This window comes from Adelges cooleyi, unplaced genomic scaffold (genome assembly GCF_023614345.1).
Source record: "Adelges cooleyi isolate 19-005CV unplaced genomic scaffold, UGA_ACOO_1.1 ACOO_flye_CR_arks_rails_tigmint_CR_PRNA_23, whole genome shotgun sequence".
NCBI classification, from domain to species: domain Eukaryota; kingdom Metazoa; phylum Arthropoda; class Insecta; order Hemiptera; family Adelgidae; genus Adelges; species Adelges cooleyi.
In genome coordinates, this window is record NW_026095893.1 from 7478758 (window position 1) to 7506434 (window position 27677).

Below are 27677 nucleotides of genomic sequence, written 5' to 3' on the forward strand. Positions count from 1 at the left end.
TTTGTTTCTATACATTTTACAAAGTTGTACAAAAAACAAGTTAATTATATGTTTTTAAAATATTTAACACACACATTATTATGAAATTAATAACTTTTTGCTTCGATGCTAAACGTTTTTGTTGCCTAAACACGTAATTTATATTGACTAAAACATAAATTTAACCTGTTGTTTAGCCAAGCTGATGGGCTTTTTTTGTTAGCAAAATTAAATGGGCAACATTTTTGTAATGGGTGTTGTTAAAAGGTATTTTTTTAGTATGTTCTACTAAAGCATTCCCGTTATACGTTTCATTTAGTATCATCGGGGGTTCTAAAAATTATCATGACAAATGTTACATTTTATGGTGAATAAAACATCTATGTTTGCCTTTTCATACCATGATTTACCAATGGACCTTAAAAACTTGATATGAGTAATGTATACAATATTATATAGTGTAACATATAAATTGATTACACTATTATCAAATATTTGTCTGCTTTTACTGCAATTTGTAAGGCAATTGTATAATCATATTTATTTTATAGTTCATATCGAAGAAATTAAGTAGGTTTTTATATATATAGTACAATGAATCCGTGTAACACAACTGATTAAAAGATAACCTATTCACGTTTATCTATAACGCTCTCTACTGTAACGATATATGACATGTGTAAGTGTTACTAACTGTATGTTATATAAAGCAAAAAATAGTATAATTCGAGATATCCTTTATTATGTTTTTATATGGTTAGCAAATTGTAGGCGGATATATTGTTCATTCTAGATTTATCTCGCATTCCAGGAGTAGGTAAAATATTTACTATTTAATATTTAGTATGTGGACTCCAGTAGTTACCGATGTAAGGCCGTCGCTGCCATCTCCTTGGAAGGCGGTTTTATGACAGATTCGCTATCCGGTACGGGTCGTTAGTCTGTCGTCGAAAAGGGGGATGTCATCGTCTCTTATACACCAGACGATTTCTTGCCCGGCAAACGAAGAGCCCGTGACCTAGTGTCAAACTAGCGTCAGTGAGCGCCGAACACTCCGACGCCTTAACCACTCGCCCACTCGTCCTCCTATGGACTACTAACTTGTTTATTCCACGATACATATTACTTAGTTTTAAAAAATTTACCTTAGGTTTAAGAGGACTAATCTCGTACTTTTAGCAAGTGAGAATCAAACTTAATTTTCTATAAAAGTGCGTGGGTTTTCTTTCTCAATTATGTTTCAAAATAATGAAAGTAGAGCGTTGTAATACTTTTAGAATAAATGAAGGGATTGTTAATGTATCAGCATAATTTATTTTGGACAAAAATTAAAATTCATTATTTTAGATCTGTTCAAACCATATTATCGATACTTTAAAGCACACAAGTGCTATGTACATTTTTTTAAAAATCGTGATTTTGGTATACCTGAATTCGTGATAAAAAACTGTATCAAATGAACCCAAAATCACGATTTTGAAAAAAAATTAACGTAGCGCTTGTGTGCTCTAAGGTATCGATGTATATTTTTTGTTAGTTTAAGAAACTAACTCTCGAATACGCACTATTATTGTCAGATTGTCTTAAAACGCGACAACAGGCAACAGCTAATTGCTTCTTTTATAAAAATAAGATTGCGTGGTAGTAATTATTATGTTTTTAAAAATACAACTAATATCTCTCATGGTCGTCATTAAACCGAGAGTATGATAAATTCTTAGTGGTCGAGACAAATGTAGTTGTAAATTATTGTAAAAGTAATTTTTATTAATTATACATATACATAATATTATCTAATACTTACGAATTGCTACACCAAGGTATAATTGAATAAGAATTAAGTATTTTTTTAATTGTTTAATTTTTTAAAGGATAAGGCGTAAAAACTGATTGCTTGTACATCAAAACACGTATTTAAATTAAACATTGTTATGTAATATGTTATTATTATAATTATTTATTAGCATATAAACTGTTTTGTAGTTATTTGTTTGATATATTGGGTTAATAGGGTTTATAAATAACTGTTTGTGTATACACATTCAAAATTTAGTAAAACATAATTATTTTTGTTTATTTACACAATGTTATTAAACATATTATTTTGTTAAAACTCAAAAGAAAGAAAAACATTTTTTATCTTATTTTTGAGTTTTTTGTTTGATAAATCAAATTGACATTGTTAAGTTTGTATTTGTTTACCAATAAAAGAGCGTTTCGTCTATTAAGTTTTGTTATTGTATCAAACGTATCGCAAATTGTAATGTATTGCTGTCTCGTTGTTATTAAAAATTGAAAAATATTAGAGGTTTTTGGTATACGTTTACCATAGTAATACACGAATTTTATTTCAAGCGATCACAATTTGACTGAATGTTAGTGTTGTTATCGAGGTTCAACTTTTAAACTTTCGTTTTGATACTTTATGGCCATTTCTTGAACTACATTTTTTTTTTAAAGTTAATGGTATGACAGTACTCAAATGAGTTGCCTAGAACACAAGGGGTATATAAGTGAAATTTTATTTATTTTGAGAAAATCAGGCTCAAAGTTTACATCCAGATAATAAATGACCATCGATTAAGAAAACAAAATTATACTAAGGTTTTATTAAACTATTTTTGTAAAATTACTATGAGTAATTTTGTTCTTACATTAAAATTATTACTTTTCTCTTAACATTGTACAACATTATGTTGTATAGGTAAAATGCAGAAGGGTAGTGTCAAGTGTGAAAAGGTCTGTCCATGAATACAACTTCTACGGTCATGGCGCAACGATATTAGGGCATTAGGTCAACATCCTTTTAATACATTTACTGTATAATATACACAATGTGTTGCAAAATTCATGTGATTTATCAATTCTCCAACTCAACAACCTTCGATAGATCGATACTATAGACATATTTTTATTATTTTGTTCCTAACGATGGCCGGTGCTGATTACAGCCACTGGCGGGTCAACATAAGCATATAGATACAGTTGGCTACCGCAAAGTTTCCAGGATGATTGGAAATTAATATTCGCAGTAACCTTGTTAATTCGGTCAATGGTTACGGAGAAAAAAATGGAACCCAATCAAGGTGTTTTTTAGTAATACAAATTTATCAATAATAAGATGTCGATTTTTATTATTTTATGACGATACTAATTAATAATAGTGTGATTCAGAGTTAATGTTGTATAGTAATACTAATTACTGTAGTATTCCAGCGATCATTATTGTTATAGTTTAAAACTAATTCATCCTCGGGCTTGCATCATATTTTTATAATTAATAATTTAGTTTTTTAGATTCATTGATATTTTTATTTCAATCTACCCTGGCTGTAATTTAATTAAGGAGTTGAAGATTTTTTCTGATAGGTATAAATAGGGTAATCTAGTAAATTCGCCCTAGAAACCTAACATCGAAAGCGAGTAAAATCTGAAAATAATATAATATTTTGTTAATTCATAAGCAATTTATTTTTTAACGACTATCCATTGACAATATTCTAAGAATTTAAGCAAATGAAATATTGAGTAAATAAAAACTTGCATATTTATGTTTGTTGTTGAATAATTTAAATCAAATTAGTTTTGTTTAGTTGCTATTTAAATAATAAAAACATTACATTTTATGAATACTGTTTTGACCACATCCGTTTGTCAATTTCTCAGACTTGTGATTTCTAGATTTGTAAACTTTATAATTTGGAGCTGATTGTGTAATTTAAAAATAAAAATAAATGTTGGTAGGAATTTATACCGTAGGTAATAGTTATGATTTATCCCCGAACAAAAAATCAGAATATTTAATGATACCATTTTAACCTGGTGTACGAACACTAGAAAAGTAATATTTGGACGTCATACCGAGTATCTCCTATTTAAAACTCTCTAATGTGTTTTTTCTTTCAGAATTTTATTCATGTATTATAATTATATTGTGTTATTATTTTAAAGCGTCTGCAACCGATGGCAGGGTGTCCGTGTTGTTATATTAAAATAATAATAAATAATATAAATCGGGTTGCCGTTTTGGCTCGTTTTTTTATCATAGCTTGACTGACCGATTTATTTTTATTTTTATTATATTTGTATACAAAAACGCACAGGACGGTCGGTGGCAAACGCAACTAGAATTTCCAGTTTTCGCGGTCGGGTCGCGAAATTTCAACACTGTTCACCACCTTTCGCGTGGCACGATCATGTGCTTATACATGTTTTTTACCTATACTCAATTGTTATACGACCGGCACACGTTAGAGGCGTTTAGCTTTTCCCACGTTCGCGTCGTTCTAAAATATTATTATACTAGCTGTATACGTTATATTATACCTATAAGTTCGCTGTTCATCAGAACGGAAAAAAACTATTATTGTAATTATTATATTATAGTTAATAATTAAGAAAAAAGATTAAAACAATAGTTAACAAAAAATAAAAATATAAAAAACCCACCGCCGTAAAGTCGGAAGCGCCAACCGAACGGTTTAATTGGCGGTTTTGTGTTTTTTTTATACTTTTTTTTTTTTCAATTTTATGTACACACACAATCATCAAATACTGTAAAATTATAATAACTGCCGTGTTGTTTAAAATTAGCCATACTGCAACCGCGGTTGGTTCGGAAGAGCTGCGTGAGTCCGTGTCCTCGACGAGTGCGTTCCGACTCGGTTAATAAACGGCAAAATCGCGAGGCACCCGTCATTGCGATAAAGTCAACATTAACGTCCACACCGCGTGATTTAAAAAACAAATTTGTGTGCTGGTGTGTTTGTTTGAGATTGCCATTGTTTTTTGTTTTTTTATGTTTAGTTAAATTTGTTTATTATTATTTTTATTTTGTAACCAAACGTCGGACGTTAACAAAAAAAACCGAGCAGATTTTCGAACAAATTTTTGATTAACGAAGTACTTATTAAAAGGCACTCACACATACATAGAACAACCTCGGCCTTCACAGTAGGTAAATTAAAAATTTTATAAATATTTGTGTTTTTGCTATATTTTATATTATTAAATTTGTAAATGTAAATAATATTAACAAACGCCGTACAAGTTTTAATCAATTAATAAAATACATTTATTATGTACATATTTCTTTTACATTAAAATTTTTTTTTTTAAAATGAATTGACATATTATTAAAAGCTTTCAATTGAAATTTTTGATAAAACAATGGACATTTCGATAAAAAAAAATAATTAAGCAAAAAATCACATTAACATTGATTTATCTTAAGCGTTTTTAACATTTACTATAAAATTATCAAAAGTATTAAGTCAAATAAAATATTGAGAATTAAATTGTTTAAGAAGAGGGATGACGGCCAAACAATAAAGTGTATTATATAGCTAGTGATGTGTCAATCATTCTTGAATCGGGATATTTCTTTTATAAGAAACTAGAAGGGTTTAAACCCTTAGAAGTTCATAGGTGTTACGTGTAATGTAATCAATTACACATTGAACTCTTGACGGGAAACTACTTTTGCGTATACATATTTTACCCTGGTCCCTTATGTATGTTAAATATATACGTAGATAATTTGTTTGGTTTCCACACGTTGTTGGTTGTCATCTGCGTTTGAATGGTTAGCGATCAACATGTATTACTTGCATGCAAACATTAGCCGTGACGTCTAGGCTAAATGCTAATGCCGGAGGCTTTATGAAGAGAGGGAATCGCAAAGTGTGTTAGTATTTGTTTTTGTTCGAAGACACTCGGTTTTTTTACGCTCTCTATACAAGTACACGGCTTTTGGTTTTGTTAGTTGACAACCTTTTTGCCTTTTTTTCTTTCTGAAATTCAATACATATCAGACGGTTTATGTGTGTCACTGGCTAATAATAATAATTGTTCGTTTGTTTTATTTTGTCTTGTGCGTTCATTTCATCGTTACAGTGTTACAACATCGTACTCTCGTTAAGACACATGACAATTCATTGATCGATGGTAACGTTTGTCTTTATTATAACATCGTCATGAAGGTCGGAAAATAAATCGGCCGACCAATTCAAATGCTTTGATTATATCAAATTTTGATATAAATTATATGACGTCAGAGCGGTTACTTAAATAATTGTTATGGTTAATGACCACTTAATACATTTTGATAATCAAGGTATACTTTAAATTGTTTGTTTTATAACAAGTTAAATTATTATGTCACTATTATTAAAGTTGCACAGTCATTTTGAGAAGCACAATAATATGTAATTATTATGATTTTAATCTTTAATAACTATCACTCGCCATGATTATTTTCGACATTATTTTTTAAATGACATTTTGCTATGATAGTATTACTATTATGTAATAGCGTGTATCTTAGTAAATATTGTTGATAGGCATTACGCTATACTAATTTATTTATTGTTTATTAAATGATAATTTTTTATTTTAGATCAGTAGTCAGATTAATGATTACAAAAACTTATTTATTACATTATTTTAAAGTCGGTTTACGATTGTTGTAGGTTAACGCTTGCGTCGATAATTATTGGATAATGTAAAATATTGTTAATCATAATATCAACTATATATTAATCAGTTGTATAATAGTATACATCGTAAATCAGTGTTAAATTCAGTGAAATTTAAAATAATTTAAGAATAGTAATTGTACACAGTTAATTAAAATAAAATATCATAATTTAAATTGAAAAAATAATAGGTAACACTCTGAGTTGACGATGAGTTAAGAATATTCTCTTTAAAAAAAAAGTATAACATGATAAACGAATAAACTCTTACTCACTAAATTATTTAAATTAAATTACATTCGAATGATGCCCAATTCTATCTTAGATTCTAGTACTTGCCAAATTTTAATGACAACTTTTTAGGCAAACAAAATTATTTGTTTGGAAAAAATTAAAATTTCCTGGATTCAGTATAAATTAAGATACTTAAATTAATACAAAATTATGGTTGAATGTACAAACCGTTATTCCTTAATGAGCCATTAGAAATATTTCATTGTTGAATAAAAATAGAGGTAAGTTAGGTTAGATTAGAATAGTAAAATAATAATTATTTAACTAACAAAATGTAATAAATAATTTAAAAAAAACAATAATTTTTTTCATAATATGAACTATTGGCTAGGTTTAACCTTGACTTTTGTCAGTTAAAACATTATCGGTGCATTATACACGTATCCATTGTTATGTTATAATGAGAAAACCCGCTCGTAAAATTACTTTACATCATAATTTAAAAAATATATCCATTATATTTATACTTGTTTAAGTATAGATATCGTATTTGAGAAAAAAATATATTTTTCCTAATTTTTGTAAATAACAGAATGCTTCAGACTATGGGCTGTATATTTTAGGAATTAGGTTTAAGAATACTAATTTATGTTTGGTTTTATTGTGCAACTATAATAATAAGTTCCCAGGGTATCTAAGTTAAAACGTTTTTATTTGTTATGCGAAAAATATTGTAAATGGCGTACCGGGAAACGCTTAAACGTTTTTTGACTTTTCTTTAATTTTTAAATTTTTTTAAATAGGTACGCGATTCCTTAACACTCATGCGGTTTTAAACCGAGTGTTATTGTACGTATTGTGATATTTATTTTCTTTTAAACCTATTTTAATGATAAGTCGCATAAGTACAAAATTTGAGAACATGATATAATTATTTGTAATTTTTACGTTGATTAAATGAACTGAAATAATATTTCGCCTTCTTGCGCCACTCAAATCCCTCTATGTTGCTCGTATACGGTGTACGCTTAACTACTTTGAGTACGATTCTATCTTCTGGGACCCTAACAAACTGTCGCTGGCAACATGATAGAGCGTGTTCAAACTAAGTTCCTCCGGACGGTTGCTTTGAGGCTCAACATTTCCTGCCCACCCCACGATTATTCACCTGTCCTACTTGTGTTGGGATTTTCATGCTTTGTCGATCATAAGCATTTGGCGAACCTCCGCTTCCTCTCCTGGTTCCTATCCAATCAAATTAATTCTCAAATGAATTGTACAGAGCTAAAAAAATTGGTAGAGGTCTATTAGTTTGTAAGTTCAATCTGCTGTTTCAACAAAATTATTAGTTGTGTGTCTTTTGAATAAGTTATAATAGTTTAAAAAAAAGAGTGACCGCAAGTGCCACCAAAAAGGTAATGACCGCAAATGTGAGGACACCCCTTCGCGCCATACCCGTTCCTTTATTCCCTTTCACATCCTTTATCTTTCTTCCGACTTACTTAAAAATGCCACCATGTTCCAATTCACTCTCACAAACAAACTCTCATTTCGCTAACCTTGGCCCCATGTTTACTTTTTAGTTATTATTTTATATTTTCTCAGTGATATTCACTGTGATTAACTAATCATACTGTACTGCATATTTGTAAATTGAACCTCGGCTGTATATTTAAAAAATTAAATACACTTGTAACGAAATGGTGCGCAATACATGTGTATTATTTATGTACTATTTATTTTAATCTGACGGTATGTCTGCGCGTTGCGATTAACAAGTTTAATGAGTACTTAGTTTTTAGAACGGATGCTTTTATTAACTTATATTTGCTATAAATTCCGTTGGCATTCTATTTTTACTAAAGAGACCAGACATAGGTACTCGGATTCTGCATGCAACGAACGTTTTTTTTTTACTTTAGGCTAAATTATAAATTGTTCATTTTAAGTTAGTTCATAGCTTTATAATAGAACCAGTTAGTGAGGTATAAGTATAGTTTAGGCATGTGTTTATGTCTATTAGTTCCTAGAAAATTTCTGAGAATTTTAGAAAAGTTACTATATGTATGTGGTTTGTCAGCAAATGTCCTGTAATGTCTAGTTAAATCATTTCAGCAAGTTTTGATATATTTTTATCTATTTTTAATGATTTGCATATTTTTGTTAGTTGTATCGATTAACATTAAATTATTATTATGGTAATTTTGGTTTATTTGTTGAAGTTTAAGGAATAGACGAATAGCTAATTAAAATATTTTAATTTCTTATACTAATATAAATCGTTGTTGATTTTACAATGTGCCTGCCTTTTCCTATTTTCTCTTCATATAATAGGCAATATACGTCTTGTACTAGCAATGTTTTAACGTTAAGTAAATAATATCAAAATAATAATAATAACAGTGGCCCGAATAGTAACTGAAGCAAACGCCGTGCGATTATTGAACTGAATTATTAAAATTAAAATTTATGATAACAAAGAAAAAAGGACATTCTTCTCTTCGAAAAACAAAAAAGTATTTATTCTTATGACTCATTTTCACATAGTTACAATGTTATTTGTACATATGGGGTAGGGAGAAGAAAATCTGTCGCTATTATACGAGTGTCAATAATTAGTAGTTTTTAATGTTATCGAGTACAATTTTTCAATCGTTTAACTATTTTTAATAATAATCGCTCATTGTTGAAGATGGTTAATAAAAAAACTATAGAGGTAACTTACAAAAATTATGATATTATGATATCACAACTAATATAGTTTATTAAAAATGATTTTCCTACCGTACGATATAATGACAATATTAATATGATAGTTATGTGATTCAAAATAATCTTCTGTATTTTATTGTGAACCATTTCAATTTACACACATCTAATCGCTATTTTCGATCATCGAATAATGTTTGTTGCTCAGATAATTGTTTGTTGTAATAAGCGAATGAAGTTATTATATTTGTTGTGATGTGCATTTTATCATATTTTCATATTAAACTATAACCTATTATTTCAACATACTTTTGTTTTAAATAAAATAGTTAAGCCTTACAGTATCAACTATCGAGTACCTTGTTGAGTTCACTAATCATTTTATCGTCTGTACTAATTACCTCATCAACAACAGTACGTTTTAAGAAAATGTAGAGCTAATGAAGTTTTTCTGATTGTAAGTACGCTGAAAACTTTTATTAAAAAATATATATAATATATTGTAGGTTTTAATTACTTTGACGATTAATTTATAATATATTTATATATTTGATATTTGTGCTAGTAAAGGGTTTTGTTCAGTATTATCTGTATTTCATACACTCAACACAAATCTATGCTTAAATAGACAATGTTTTATATTATGCGTCATATAGTACGGTTATCTATATATTTATTTTATATCTTGTAATAGATATAATTTTAATGTATTAATTACTACTATTATTTCTATTGTTTAAGATGTTTATTATTGTACAATTGGTTGATCCAATAATATTAAGTGATTGTTTACTAAACTGTACTTCCCTATCTTAGTAAATAATTATTACTAAGTAGTTGTTTTATTGATACTGTTATACTTGTCGATTTAAAATTCATCTTTGTATTATAGCTGGTGAAAGAATAATACAGAATAATCAATCAGAAGGAATACTTAGGCCGAGACTGATAAGTGTTTGATATTTTATTTTTGAGGATTACGTACAATTATCACTTTTTTACTGGAATTTTTGCTATAATCCATAATATATTAAAGACGGGCTCCCAGCCACAAAAACAATATAGCAGTCATAATCGTAATATTTATATATTATATAAATTTAAATTACTGTAAACGTGTTCAACTTTTGGTTCCTTCGTCGTTTAGAATTTAGAACCTAAGACATAGGAGGGAGGACTGGATTTCGTTTCAATATAGGTAAATGTAAATTTATTTAACTAATATAGACGTGTGCCGGGTCACACATAAATAATTGTACTATTCCCTGCTTTTTAAAATTTGTAGGGAATTGAAGAATAATATCTCAGAAACTATTGAATTATTTTACCTTAATTGTTCATGCTGCCTGACAAGAAAAATTACATTTTTTTAATGTTGACATGTAATAATAACACATTTACAACACATTTGGTTTTCCTGTCTGTTTTGGTTTATCTCATTGATAGCCATGAAATTATACAACATGATTTAAATCATTAACGAATTGTCTTTTTTGAAAATTAAAGTGAATATTATTCGAAACTGGTTTTAGAACAGTCAATATTTTCAGAAGATAATTTTGAATAAATGACACAAATGTATACCTGGAATCGTTTAAACTTAAAGAGTTACTTTAAAAAATAATTTGGAAAAATTAATATTATATTTTATATTCTAAGAATAATGATGTTTAAACTTGTTTTAAACAAAATAATAATTTTTTAAAAAAGTACCATCTGCAAATGTCATGTCTATTATAATGTATTTTTATTTTTTCATATTAACACATATACATGTGTTTAATATCAGAACCATCTAAATAAAATACTTGAAAACTAAAAACTCATTTTAAGCTTTTGTGCAGCTGCTGCAAGTGGAGGTAATATAAATGATTAACAAACAATACACTAGTCTTGTTTTTTTATGATTTTAAATATTCAGTGAGTCATGGAATTATAACTACAGCGAGAATAGTTATTTTTATTACCCAACAAATTTCTTAACACATTTTTTAAGATATTTTACACTCGCACGATGTATGTAAATTTTATAGCCACGACTTCATTTACAAAAATCAATCCCCAACACGAATACAGATACGAAACTACAAATTATACGTGTAATTATTTAGCTTTAGGGCTATTACTGATTTCTTGTTTATTGTTACAAAATCTTAAAAATGTATTGGCCATAATATATTATGATTTTACGACTTTCAATCTTAAACGGTCGTGGAACGACTGAATCTGTTTAAGCGTTTTTTAGTTACTTACAATTAGTGAAATTGCTTTTAAGATTTTTCTCTCAACAGTTAGTTTATATTTCTACTGTAAATTATTATTATAACTGGTATAAAAAATAGTTGATAAAATAAAATAAGTGAGTGTTTACACTAAATTATCTCAATATCTCAGCACTAATAAAATAACTGCAAACTTTTGTTTATAGAAATGATAGAGGTTATAGAAAATTTCAGTTCACTATAGTTAGTTAGTGGCATATATTAATTTTAAAGGAGGTTCGACTAGGTCAGATTATACAAGATTGGGTTGGGTTTACCTATTTAGTATTATCCTTAGGTACTATAATTTATAAAATTCAATTTTTAACATTTACAAATTTGGTAAAAATGAAATACCGTTTGATACTTTAAAATTGATACTAACTGCTAAAAAAATAATTAGATTAAGATATAAATCACATAGCAACTAAGAGATAATAGAAGGTGATTTTTTTTAAAGTATTCTACTCAATGTTTCATTGGGTTTAATCAGTTATTGTAAGTAAAGTTTAAAAGTTAGGACGGGTGGGGAAGTGCGGTTAAGTAATGCGGGTAGATAAAAATATTACTACTCACTACCCTTCCTCCTATCCTAAAATTTTTAATTAACCAAAACTGGTTATCGACCAGTTAAAATTTTCAGTAAATTATTCTTAATTTAAAAAGTTAGATATAGAAGTATAGTTAGTATAGAGTATAAAGGATACTATAATCTAATTGTAATGCATGCAATACGTTCAGCGCTAAATTAAATCACTCTTCTTTACTATATCCCAGTTAAGAGCAGTATTGTACAAAAACCAAAGCGTATCCACTCCTAGCTGCATATGAGATTAATGTGTTTCTGCGCACTACCGCTCTTATACGGTATAGGGTATACTACTTATAATTATTTAAAAGCTTATACTTTTGGCTTATGTAACTGTTGTGCAGATTTTTAACGGATGTGTAATGAAAATCAATCGATCAGTCATCAATGATATATCAATAAAAACATTTATAAATAACATACAATGTAAAAACATATATTGACTATTACAGCGTAGAAAGTCGTAACTCGATTTGAGTTAATAACAAAAACGAACAATCCTTTTTTTCTCTATTTCCGACGAAATAATATTTTAAATTTCTGTCTACGAGTAAAAGAAACTTGTATAAGAAAACATAAAAAATAAAATATGAACTCAAAATCGAAATTTTGTTTTTTTTCTCTTTTTTAAAGTTACAAAAATAAAGTAGCGATTTTTTTGCTGAGACAGTCGATGTTTTAGACGAGGCATCCAGTAAATGATAAAGTAGCAAATTCGTTTGATAATTTGGATATTAGGGCAGTTAATTATAATTAGAAAAGATTTCGTTATTATGACGTGATTATTATAATATAAATAATTGCGTTCTATTATAGTTCAATGATAAATAACCTTACGATAACCACCGAGCCAAATATAAAAGAAATATCGCTGAAGGTTGGTATTGTTGTTTGCTAAATGATTGTGTCAATTATATATATATAATTAGGATATTTCATTAGCATGTTATTCTTTGTGTGGCAACACTTCTTTTTTCTTTAAATTATCTCGAAGGATAATTATGTCTCAAACTATCTTGTGATGGTTTGAGTAAGTTAAATGAGTTGATCGACAGGTACTAAACTGAGGAATGAAAACAGTTATGCGTTTATAGATACATTATTCTTCAAATGTGGATATTAATAAAAATGTAGGCTCCTTTGTTTTTACAACGGCCGATTTATCGTTTTAATATTAACAATGTTGACTATTACTAGTCGTACTAGTCACATGCTAGCAAGTCTATAGGTCGAAAGTCTGTTAATTGAGTAGGAACATTGTGCCATAGTTAAGCAACAAATAAAGATTAAAATGCGATAGTCACATTCTGAAGTGTCTACCGAACCGATTTAAAATGTTTATTTTGTTATAAAGTTGTTAAGATGTATTTTTCCTTTTTTATAGTTTCGTCTTATAAAGCTAACTAATTTTCTAGTAGCTAAATCAAAAATGGGCTTTTTAGCTAGCCCCCTTAGAGAACTTCATAAGTGTAATTTTTTTTTATCAAACGTTCGCCATAACTCGGAGAAAATTAACTTAAGAGGTTTTATTCGTTTGTTAAAAAAACTAAATACTTTGTCACCTTAAAATTAGACAGCATATTTAAAATGGCTACTAGATTAATTTTTGTCAAATAATGCCTATCCTTTGCCCATTATTAAATAGTACTTTCTGTTCCCCTTAAATAAACTATTATTGCGACACTGAACATAATTTTGTACTAGTGGCAGTACAATTGTTTTTAATCATTATCATAATTCATAAGTAACTGAAGTACAAGATCATTTGTTATTTACCATATTAATTGTGTTTATTTTTTATTTCTCAGAAATATGTCACTCATAACATCTTTAGTGTTATGTAGTTATATAGTTGTATAATGTTATACTAGGGCATTCTGAGTCTTACTCGGTCATCGGACCGATCTCAAAATTTTCGAATTTTATTTTAAACTTCTTTTGATCTAAAAGACATTTATTTCTTTGAAATTTTATCACTTTTCTATAATATACTACCCCTAAAATAGAGATTTTTTGTTATTTTTCAAGAAAAATCGATTTCGACCAGTTTTAAATTTTTAAAATGTCTATAATAAAATCAGTTACACACATCAGTTGTTTTTATCTAATTATGGGAATGGGCCAAGATTGATTTCTATTTTTTTTTGTAACTATCATTTTTGAATTTCAAAATCTGAAAAAATATATAATTTATTTATTAATAAAAAAAAATATACATATATATGTCTTGGTAAAATTTGATGTTATGCATATTTTGTGAGTAAAAAATGAAAAATGCACCTTACGAAAAGAAATCAAAATAATACTATTTAGTTGTGTATAGATGTAATTTATTAAGAATTCTGTGGTTCAGTTTCATACCTACAATAATCACTGGTAAGAAGAAAACATGCACCAAAGTGATCAACGTTTTAGTTTCTCTTGCTTCTATTAATATCTATTGAGTTAATAATTTAAGTTAGTTGAAATTTTAATTTTATATTTTGTAATTTTTTAAGCTTTATAACTTTGGTCATTATTATCTGTTTGTTAGATTTTTGGTTGGGTTTTGTGTTTGGTTCGATTTTTGTAGGTATAGAACACGTGTGGTGGGGACATGGCATGGGTTGCAGCTAAATATCCCGGGTGGTCACCCATCCGGGATCAAGCAGCAACGGACACAGTTAACCTCAGATGCCGCGTGGCAGCTGAGGTTTCCACTACGCCACACCCATACCCATGTATTATTTTTAATTTTAGTTGTAAGGAACATTTTTCACTCTTTACTACCTAAATATGCAGAAAATCAACTATTACTAAGACATATTTTATATTTTAAATAACAAAACTGATATTACATATTTTTTTACAGATAGAAAAAAAGCATTTTAATTACAAAAAAAAATTAGAAATCAATCTCGGCTAATTCCTTTATTAGATTAAAACAACTGATCTGAGTCTTTGATTTTATTATAATAATTTCAGAAATTTAAAACCGGTCGAAATCGATTTTTCTTGAAAAATAACTTAAACATTTCTATTTTAGGGGTAAAAATGAGTAATCAAAATTTCAAAAAAAAAAAAGTCTCCTTTTAGACCAAAAGAAGAAAAATTTTGAGGAGGTCGGACCGATGACCACGTGGTTTGACTCAAAACTCGTTAATTTCTGCTACCTTGGCGCAACCGGGTATAACGTGTTTTAGTTTCTTTGTTGGGTATTCACTTTAGAAACAATGTTTATTTAGCAGATAATGACTTAAGTATTTATATGCTTAGAGTTGATAATAGTAGTAAATAACTATGGACTGTAAAATGTATGAAACATAAATATTCTATTTTGATGAATTATTTTTAAAATTTTGCGTGACAACTTTTATCAATGTCGTAGTATTGTTGAACAATTATTATAGGCGTGTCCTTTGTTTGGACATGTTTAAGTGAATTTCTTTGAGTTTTAACGAAGAGTATTCTTCAAATTAAAAGTATTGTTAAATTATTAGATAAAATAGTTGTAATTTATTATAAGCGATAAGGAATTCGTCTATGGTGTATAATCGTTGAGCTGTTTAAAAGGTTTTTGGTGGATAATTATTGGTTAGATCTAGACGTACACATTATATTATATTAGATTTTTATGAAATTTTGTGTACGCGATTAAGTTGATTCGAGAAAGGTTCACAATTTGATCCGATAGAAAATGTTTTTAATTAATTACTATTAATTTATATGATTATCAATAGTGGCAATAGTTATCAATAGATCTACGGTATCATTTTTCATACCACAGAGATACAGTGATCCAATCAGTTGATTGTGTGCCTAATACACTAATACACGGGCAACGCCGGGTCGGGACAGCTTGTATAATTACGTATTTAATCTCGTGTTAGTCGTAGCGCTTCGATGTCGTTACGATTGATGATAAAATATTTTTTTCTTATCATAATATATTATGTTTTCTATGAATATTGTACAAAAAAAATGCAGTATAATTTCAGTGTTTCGCTTTGCGTTTGCAGGTACAGCCGAGTCATGGGCAAACTGAGCGGCTCCGTAGTGATCAACGTGAAACGGCCCGTTTACCAGCTGGAGGATCTCAACGACGTCTATAGCAATGGCGGCGACACCAATATGGAGGAGACCGGCAAACGGAAAAAAGTGTCCAAGCTGAAATGGTCGGACGCCAAGTCCGTGGTACCGGCTATCGACTGGCTATTCACCAACTACAACTGGTCGGAGGATCTCTTTAAAGACTTTGTGGCCGGATTCACCGTGGCCGTCCTGAACATACCGCAAGGCATGGCGTACGCCATGCTCGGAAACGTCGACCCCACCGTCGGTCTGTACATGGCCATATTACCGGTAATCGTTTACAGCTTGTTGGGCACGTCCAGGCACGTATCAATGGGCACGTTCTCGGTTATTTGCTTGATGACCGGCAAGGTAGTTAACCAATACGCCAACGTCAACGACAAAACAGCCGCCGTGCTTGCTAAACCGTTTACTGACTCGGTGTCGCAGGCGCACGTGCCGCTGTACACGCCCATCGAGGTGGCCACTGCCGTCACCTTGATGGTCGGGCTCGTGCAAATACTTATGTACGTCTTCCGGTTGGGCGTGGTCTGCACGATACTGTCCGAGACTCTAGTCAGTGGATTTACGGCCGGTGCCGCCGTCCACGTGGTCACATCTCAAATGAAAGAAATGCTAGGAGTGAAAATCGGAAGTCACAACGGGTTATTCCAAATCGTGCTCACGTACTGTGATATCGGAAACCACATAAGCTCGCTGAACGTGGCCACGGTCATAGTGTCCTGCATGACCATAGCGATGTTGCTCATCTACAACTTGCACGTGAAAGCGTGGATCAACAAAAAACTGTTGATACCTATACCGATAGAACTGATCGTCATCATTATCGGGTCGGCCGTTTTCGAGTTTACTAGCCTATCCACCGACTACAACATTAGACAAGTAAGTGATGGACGACATATATTAAGTCCTAGACCGTTAGCTATATGCTTGTAGTATTATTATATTATATTATACAGTAATGGGAGCTTTAAGTAGAAATTACTTTATTAATAAGGTGAACAAACTTGAAAAAATAAATGTTACAGAAATTGCTACACCTAGATTTCAGCAACTAGGCACAGTGTTAGGCTTTTTATTCACGCATATCGCCCAGTGATACCTTATTAATCTGTAGCAATTTAAGAATGCTCTATAGCGTTGACAGGTGGGGGTAAATTTAATCACCTTATAGACATTGATTAGATTCACTTTGGATCTGTAGTTTGTTGATTTAATTGATTGTAACACGTCGCTTATTATTGACGGTATGATAAAATGTCGGTTAACGAGTGACGACCAATGAATGTCAGTTATTTCCATGCCACTTTTTTAAAACGTAATACAGTACCAATGGACATGTGATATCGTTTAAAATTAGAATTTATAACAATTAGTTCAGTTAATTATGATGCGAATCAATAGATGGTTTTTTTATACCAGTAAAGTCCAAACCAAGCACAGTATAAACCAGCAAAGTAAGAAAGTATTAAAGTGAGTTGCAGTGTTCACGATGACAATATCAATAATATCGAAGAATGCACTGTTTGTTGCTAATTCGCCGTATAAAACTAACATTTAACACTAACGGATTTTACCGAATAAAAGGTCTTTAGATTGTATTTGATCATTTATGTTATGTTAGACAGGTAAATCGCTATCTACAGGATAGTTAATGTGCCAAATGTTGAGCCTTGTGTCGCAAGACAAAAGATGATCGAAACTAAAGATACTGTAAAGTGTTAAGCTCTCGGTTGAGTTGTCGACGGTGTTACGGCTAGCCGTCTTCTAGCCGGTCTCTTCGCGGATTCAATTTAAGTTATTTTGTCTTTTTGATACGGTATAGATAAAATGAGAACTCTGCTTTCTTTTTTTCGTTCGATAACGTCCACAGTGAATGGAATTGTATGATGCACGTGACGGAGTCAGATAAGGCGGTAACGTACCAACGCACGTTTGCCGGTTCGAATCTCGGCCACTGGCGCGGCGGTTTGTTCCTCCGGGCGGGCAACTGTCTGGGAGGAGAAATGCCCACCTGCACCTCTCTCTGGAGCCAATTTGTTTGGTAGAGTTAGGTCAGCAGCCAGCTATAAGCCCAAAAATGTCAAATCCAAACCGTCTAAGATCGATGGGAATAGCGGATGTTAAACGATAGAGAGAGATGTACTCCTTAATCCTCAATGATTTAAGTGACCGTTGAAATTTGATCTTGACTCTTTTAAGACTCTTTTACACATCCGTACGGATTCTCTCTGCCAGTTTTCTTACTCTCTTATAAAAATTAATTTTACACATTAATTCATAATTTATAACATTATTATTTATTACTATTGGTATGTAAACATTTTGTTTTATAACGTAAACGTATTTTAAGAAAATTGGGGTTTCGATTTACAATAGAAGAAATTCGCTAAAGTCGTAGAAACCATAAAATATGATTTTTTAGGTTTCTATAGTAGTTCACATTTAATTTGTCTAACTAATGTCAATTTACGGCCAAGAAAGAAATCTACGAAAATAATGATAAATAACCGCATGCGCGTAAAATACTATCGTTGTGTTTCTGCACTGAATTTTATATAAACATATTTTTTTTTACAGATCGGTGAAATAGAAAGAGGCTTACCGGACTTCAAGCCTCCGCCGGTAAATTTACTGTTGAGCGTGCTTACCGAGAGCGTTATAATCGCCATAGTGGCCTATTCCATTACCATGTCGATGGCGTTGTTGTTTTCGGAAAAACTAAAATATTCAATAGACACCAACCAGGAGTTGTTGGCCCAGGGCGTAGGCAACGTGTTCGGTTCGTTTTTCTCTTGTCTTCCGTTCGCCGCATCGTTGTCCCGAAGCGCCACCCAACAGACTGTGGGCGGCAAAACCCAAATGGCCAGTATCATATCGGCCGGTTTGCTGGTGGCCGTCGTTCTGTGGATTGGCCATCTGTTCCAGCCACTTCCCAGGTGTGTGTTGGCCGGCATTACCGTGGTGGCGCTCAAGGACATCTTGCTGCAAGTGTTTGACATTTGCCGCATATGGAAAACGTCGAAAATGGATGCCATCATCTGGCTTGTCACGTACCTGACGGTCATATTGGTGGAAATCGACGTGGGCCTGCTGGCCGGCGTAGTCGTGTCGCTGTTCTTCGTGTTCAGCCAGGGCATCGGCAGCGGCGTGTACATACTGGGCCGGATACCCGACACCGATTTGTACGTGGACATGGCCAGGTACAAGAAGGCGGTGGAAGTGCCCCGACTCAGGATCATCCACTACTCGGGCAGCTTGAACGTGACCAACCGGAACGTGTTCAAGAAAAAGATCACCGACATATTCTCGCGGTACGACGGCGGCGACATGGTGCCCATCACCATATCGATAAACAACGGCAAGGAGACGGTGGTGAAAACTCAGTGTGTCATATTCGATTTGGCCGGCATGCACTACATCGATACGTCGGGCCTGTCCATGTTCGCTCAGATTGTCGACCAGCTCAACGGAGCCGGCCTGTTCGTGTACGTGGCTGCTGTTTCGGGGAACATCTACGACTGCATGCAATCGCCTAGATTCGGTTCCGTGCACTTTTTCCCGTCCGTGCACGACGCCGCTGTTTATTATTATAACCAGGACAACAGTAGTTGATGTTTGCCATGTATGTGTCCATTCTTCGACAACCTAACCGTCAATCGCTTCCACCAAAAGCGCATTAGTCTCAATCCTTCGTTTCGGTCGACCGCTAATTTTTTAAATTTAATTTTATTTATTCATATTTTTTAAGTGTTATGTCGTTAAACTGACGGGTGTTGTTTTAATTGTTTCGCTACCGATTGGACCGACAGTAGTGTTAAACTGTAGATAAATTTTGAAATTCACGTCAACGCTCCTCGTGGTCTTAGCGCGGGTTCTCGGGTATACGGAACGAAGCTTGATTATTACATACACTTATCCCTGACCTACACAATATAGTATTGCTCCCTTTACGATTGCTCAAGAGATTCTCTTATCGGTCGGACGTATATACGGGTTTTTAGTTCCTCTATCCATCCCCGGGTAATAATTACTAACTTACCGGTTAACGGATACCTTTTGAATAACGTCCACATTACCGTCGATAAGGTATAAATAGCTATTGGCAATAATTTCAGCAACGCAAAGACGAACACATCATCATCTTGACCTTCAATATCGTTTACTGTAGGCCGTTTCAATTGCAGGTCAGATATAGGAGGTATCGTCGGACGTGGTTAATCGGTACACGTGTTGTTGTAACGAAGGTTCCTTTTTTTTATTACCAATTATCAACGAGCCGCAAGGGACGTCAAGTTGCTGTGGTCGGATCGAAAACGCCGTCTGAAATTATTATGCACTAACGCGATTTGTGAAGTTGATTCGAAATTGACCATAAATATCTATTGAAACGAACGTTGAAGACCTTGTTCGGATTTTGCGCCAACCCGATTGTCGATAGAGTAAGAGAGAGGAACCAGGCCAGTCCGACCTAACTCGCCGAAGTCAAAGGAAGTAGGTTTGAATTATTTTTCTACTGACAATTTTTATCAGATTATCGTCCGATGTTTATAACTGACGATGGATGATCAACAAGACGCATAATGTTTAAAAACATTAGGTTGCTTCCGCGGTTGGGATGGGGTTTGTTTGTCTCCATTCGAGTAACGGTTACATACGTTTTTCTAATTGTAGAATAGTTCTGGAGAGGGATATAGGGTTGATGTTGATGTTTTTTTTGAAAATCTTTCTCGCTAAATCGACACAATAGACATACTGCACGCTTTTCCTGGGAAACGTTTGGTTTTCTCTTGGCTATATGTCGCGTTCCTTAAGCACATACTCATCTTGAACCGTGTAAACACAATTCAGACGCAGATTAATAATTATTGGTTTTGGCGAAAGCACCCTGACTTGCGTTTGACACCACCGAACCCCCCTACGAGAGTACCTATTATTGTTAATTAAATATATTATATTAATATACTAATAGTATGTCGACTGCGGGCTGTGTTGTTTAGTTTTTTTACGGGTTTTTGGTAAAATATTTGTATATAGATTTGTTTTTTCTTTCTAATATAATAGTAATCTTTATATTTTATCGTCATTCCATTGTGATGTTATTTGATAAAATAATTATTATCTTTACTTGTATGTATATAAATTATATAATATAATGATTGTTATGAAATGCTAATAACTAATAGTTATGATTAATATTTTGATTATACACAAAATATATAACATTATTATATAGGTATACGTATTATCTATTATAATATAATATATTATGTTATTTCGATATTCTTGTTATAATACTATTTGTTATGTATTTGATTGTTTTTTATTTATTTAATTAGGCTATGTTTTTTTTTCTAGTTTTCCGATTACTACAGGGTCATACAATAAACTGTAATAACACCCACATGATTTATATTATATTGTGATTTTTAGATCTATTAAGTATTATTAGTCAAAACGCTTATTACACTACGGTTTAGAAGAGAGGTTTACTCGGATTCTAAAATTGTGTATAGGTGTTTTATATTAAAAAAAACATTTTTTTTGTATGTAAGATGTCGGCGTATCAGTAGATCGGTGCGATTATATTATCGCCGCCGTGGTTTGTCCAGTGACTAGTGATTTTTGTCCTTAACTTAAGTAAACCGAAGTTACCATCAGAGAAACTTAACCTAGCATTTAGCAAGTGCGTGTATTTTATTGACAAATTTCAATACTTATTATTATATAATATAACGATACGATAGTGCGTGATTAACGGGTACTTAGTCTGTAATGTTATCGTACCGTCCTAGTCTTTAGATCAAAATTATTATAATATAATATACCTATATATATTTGTTTATTAAAACGCGCTGTACGTACTTAAATTTAAGTGTTTGTTCATTGTTAAAAAGATTATTTTGAGAAATGTATTATTTTGTTTATGTGTCCGTTTAAAATATAAATTCATAACAAATTAATATTTACATAAATCTATTTGCTTAAACCTTAGTGGTCGAGTTTCTGCTCAAAGACCATTCAATGGAAATTATATATTAGATAATATTAAAATGCCATTAAAAAATGTGGCTATATTTTCTTCAGAGGTGAATTTAAATATTTTCCGCCTCTAGGCAACTAATTATATTAGCCATTCTACAGTGGTTTTAAGTTTGTAAAAAAAATATTACCACCTCCAGATGAATTGTCGCAACTTCCTATGTTGCCATACTTGCTATGTTCCTATGTTTTAACTCAACTCTCTATGTTGCCTGCCCATAAATCAGTCGCCGATTGTCTTGTTTCTTAGATTTAAAATTGCGAGGAAGGATGTTGTTCTATTTTCGGGGAAATGACACAGAAAATAGCTTAAGGGTACTGTCAAATCGGTAGTTGTACATATTGTGAGACCAATTCCTATCTCCTTCCCTTATCTCTTATCTCTCTTATCAGATAAATCAGCTGATTTTTTCGTTATGATAACCGGTGTCGGTGTCGATTTTTCCGGTTGTGTTTCAAAGTAAAGACATAAAAATGTCAAAAGTGTTTAAAGATGTTTCAATATTTCGACGATTTTTAGGCTTTGAAAGGAAACAATAGTGAATTGCTTACATAATCAACTATTGAATTAATAAATAAAAAATGATATGAAATAATTTTTTTTGTAATTAATTATTAAATTTTATGTCTTCGGTTAAAAAGGATTTGGTATAGCCCCGAAGAGAACATTTTAAAAACTCATCATTATTACAAACCAATAAAATGTTTGTCATAAGCTAAAGCGGTATGGATATTATTTAGTTTAACGATCATTCTATTGGAGGTATTACAGTGCACGAAGGACCGATTTGGCTCACATTAGTTTTCGTGTTTTTAATTGATATATTGTGCTTAAGAAATAAAAATGTATCCATTTAACTAAATTAGATGCATCGACAAGTGCGTAATGCAGTAAAGTAAGAGACGCTCACGAACCGGAGTTCCAATCCGTTTAATCCGAAAACTTTTTTTTAGTTTTCTCTCTCTTTACTTTCATGTTATTTCTTTGTGTGGTTAAATTTAAATAATTAACAACTACATATCATTGCTATTAAAAAAAAAAAAAAAAATAGGTATATTTATATGTTTAGGCCGTAACGTAAAATAAATAAACTGGGTTCGATTCCGATTCACCTTAAACATATTTTTGTAACATGTAAGCTATGCCTGACACATACGCGGAACAACCAAACAAATACGAAGAGCGCCATAAGGCCAAAAAAATAAGACTGGAACCAGCTTATACCATCTTGTACCAAGTACCATCTACGAGTGCTGTGTTCATACAACATGATTCTTAAGAGAGTAGTAAGAAAAATAATTTTTTAATTATCTAGTATAAATTTCATATTTTTTACAATAAGTAAATAAGTTGATTAGAAAACCAAACATTGGAAAACTAGATCGTTACATAAATAACCAATAAATAATAAATAACTTTGATTTCGATCCCGTTTCACACAAAAAAACAACTTTTGTAACATTTTAGCTATGCCTAAGACAAACGCGGAGAGACAAAAAGAATTCAAAGAGCGCCAAAAAACTATTTTCAGAACTTCTCAAGTAGCATCTACTAGTACTTCCACTACATTGTCAATAATGTATCCTCCAAATATATCCCATTCGCCTCAGTAAATGTTATCAACTTCATCAGAACTTGAACAATCATTAGAAGATAGAACTACTATTGAAACTTCAGAATATACCACTGTGGCCTCATATGATGAATATTATAAACATTCCAAACAGGCACGGCGCCAGAATTTTTTTCCTAGGGGGGCGGAAAAGGTCAAGTGAATTTTTTGGAGGGGCAACCACAATAATTTTACCTACTTCTGTCAATAAAAAACAATTATAATAATTTATCAGTGAATGACTTTAATATTTATCAGTGAAATAGTATAAAATATGAATTTATTACAGATTAAGAGACAATATATACTAGTGTACAATTTAAGTAAGGCAACTTTTTTAAATAAGCGTTATTTTTACCTGTCGGCCATCATATAGCTCTTATTGTACTCTATGAAAGTCGAAGTAAAAATGAAGGCTTATAAAACGCCTAACAACCAGTCAGTGGAGATTATAGTTATCGTGTTATACCTACATTCTATTAAACCAAAACAATCCGTCAATAAACACTAAATTTTTGGAAAACACAAACACAAACGTAAATATTATAATTATATATATATATATATATATATGTATAAATATACACCAAAACACATAATTATATGGGCGACGGATTATTGATAACCTATTGCAAAAACACTCAAAATATATTGATAAAAAAAGGCCACATTTAGTGGCAATGTCATAACTAATAACTAAATTTGTATAGATAAACAGGTTTACATCAAAACAACAATTGTTTTCACAATTTCTGTAATAACTAAATTTGTATACATAAAAATACAGTTTTTCAAAATCTGGGTTTTAGGAAAGTTACTTAGGAATAATAATCAAATATTTAAAATTATACTATTTAGCAAAATATCTGGGGGGGGGCGAGAGAAGGGCAAGAATTTGTTATGAGGGGCGACCGCCCACCCTCGCTCCCCCTTGGCGCCGTCCCTGATTCCAAAGCTCACGCTCAATTTCAATCGAGGTTCTTACACAATAACTTTGGTGCTGTATGTAGTGTATGTGATAGATTCTGGTATGATAACGATTTAAAAAGACCTCCACTGCTCCACATTGTTCAAAAGATATTCTTTTATGTGAATTTCCTGGTATTAACATCGAATCATCTCTTGTATGTAGTACTTATTATGCCACACTTAAAAACTAAAAATGTTTACACATAACTATTGTGAGTAATTTCCACGGCTCACTAGTTTTTTTTTATGATAATAAAAGACTTGAGAACTCCTAGGATATACCGGCCGATTCTTTACACCAGTTTTCTCTTAAAATTGTTGAAATTTAGTTAAGTTTTTATTTTTAAAACAATTTTTTAATATTCAAATTTTTATATTTGCAGTATTTTTTTAGAGCTTTATCGACATTTGAAACTTAAATGGCAACACAAACATTTCATTAACTTTTTAAATTGAGAATAATGTACTACAAATTTAGGATAAGAGTTGATTAATATAAATTACTAAATATATATTACTTAAAATAAATAAATAAATTAATTAATTAATCTTAAAAACTTAAGAACTTTAAAATGATTATTCAAAATTGATTTTCGAACAATGCTTTTAGTAAATTATTCTTAATTTAAAATTTTAATTAAACTCTTATACAGTTAACTAAATAAATATATAGTTTTTAAGGTCGATAAAGCTCCAGAAAATTTCAAAAAAAAAAAAGATAAAAATTTAAATATTGTTCAATATTGTAGTAAAAATGTTTTCAAAAATAAAAACTAAAAAATTACAATTATTTTGAGAGTGAACTAATGCAGGGCTCACCCGATAAAATAATAAATACATTTTCCTACAATATACCTATATAGTTATAAGGAATTGGTGTAAAATAATATTTTATAAACACAATTTTTTTCATAAAATGTATGGGTTTTTTTTTTTAGAAATTTTTTTGCAATTTTAGAATTTATGAGTTGGAAATTAGTCTTAGAAGATAGGTCTAACATATACGAATACGGCACTCAAAAAAGAAAAAGTAACAAATATGTTATTATAAAAACATATTATAGACTTATTTATATGCTGGCAAATACTCTTAATATAGGTACATATGTATTAAAACGGCTTGTTTATATCGTAACTGTTATTATTGATGTTAATATTACATTTGTTTCACCGCACCATTTCAGTGTAAAACAACATATTTCTCCAAACCGTTTTTGCTAATTTTTCCTGTTTCAAAGGATTTCTTACAGCTAATACAATATGTATAAACTATATTCTACGGTTTTTGTGTTGATGGTCGTTGTGTTGATTGGAACAACGCGCCAGTCAGCACTACATGAAGTCATTTGAAATTTGACGATGGATAGCCGCCATTTGCACTGGAGTGTAGATATGATTTCCTACCCGGGTTTTTGCATGGTGTTGCCCGAAGTCAAAAGACTTGACAGAACTTCTCTTATTGAATGCGGAAAACCGGATTCGTCGAACCTGCAGGTCGACACACAAGTAATAAACTTCTCTTAGAAATTTACATATTATTTTGTTTTTAACAGTTATATACCTACCCCACCGACCAGAACTTGTGAGTGTAAAATTAATTTTTGAAATTTAACTCTATCGCTGTATTCTTCAAATGTATTTAACAGGTTGTTGGAACGACCTTTCTGACTGGCATCCAGAAAATAGGCAAAGGCCTATTCGCAAAGGTGCGTTACGCAGTTGTGGTCAGTGCAGTAGCTATTGTGCTGATTTTTGCTAGTATTGTAATACTGGTTCTCTTACTCACGGCTATTGCACCTTTGCTACTTATATTGACTTTTTATGCACTGTTGCTGAAACAACTGACTATCATGGTATTTCTGCCGCTGTTTCTAGTGTGGATAATCGTCAGTGTCATTGTAATTTATATCGTTATTCATTTGAAACTTTCACATATCATATAATGTTATTATACATTAACAACTTTCGCATAACTTATATTATTATTGTATAAACTAATTGTATATACTCCAAGCAGCTGTACATCACAGCCATGGTGCGTAACCCGTCTTATACAACTTGCAACACAAACTATATAATATTGTAAAATAAAATGATTTTGTGTTTCACAAGTTTACTGGTTTGTTTTTTTATGCAAATATATTTTTTAGTAATATCGCATGTTATCGGATCTTGTATGTAGTACTTATTATGCCACACTTAAAAACTAAAAATGTTTACACATAACTATTGTGAGTAATTTCCACGGCTCACTCGATTTTTTTAATATACTTCTGTACACAGTTAAATACTTGATAATTTATAATACATTGAATATTTGAAACAAATTAACTTTATTAGAGGGGTCATAATTTATTTATAAAATTAAATCTATTTTTCTAGGTTTTTTGGCTAGCTCATCTATTATTTCCTCAGTATCTAGTTCTATATTTTTATGAACTGCCAGCATAGCTAATCCATTCAATCCAATCCAATCCGTTCCTGTTTTAAAAGAAATAATAGTTAATTATTATTAAGATGCATTGACAATTATTTAATCACAATGCATAAAATGTTAGCATTTTTTGTTCTTACTTCACACATGGTGTTTCTCAAATATGTCTTTACTCTTTTTAGAGTGGAAAACATCCGCTCCGGTGTGGTGGTTGATACTGCCAATGTGCATTAAATGTTTATAATTTTAAATAAATTGGGAAACATTTGATCATCACACTCAGTTAGAGCTTGAAGAGCT

The 27677-nt window shown here is 31.2% G+C and overlaps 1 protein-coding gene across 9 annotated transcripts in view; it reads left to right on the top strand.

Annotated features, from left to right (window-relative positions):
- LOC126835335 (prestin-like) overlaps positions 1–21505 on the top strand; it is a 29917-nt gene extending 8412 nt beyond the window's left edge. For 4 of the 9 annotated variants that reach the window (XM_050567829.1, XM_050567830.1, XM_050567831.1 and 1 more), the window contains 2 exons: positions 16247–17201; positions 18900–21505. In XM_050567829.1, the coding sequence (XP_050423786.1) occupies positions 16247–17201; positions 18900–19934 (1990 nt within the window). In that variant the 3' untranslated portion in view covers positions 19935–21505. Of the gene's footprint in view, positions 1–4614; positions 4937–5690; positions 5926–9733; positions 9856–10480; positions 10597–16246; positions 17202–18899 lie in introns of those variants that run through there. The other 5 variants (XM_050567834.1, XM_050567832.1, XM_050567833.1 and 2 more) reach the window with 5 other exon arrangements.
- The last annotated feature ends 6172 nt before the right edge of the window (positions 21506–27677 follow it).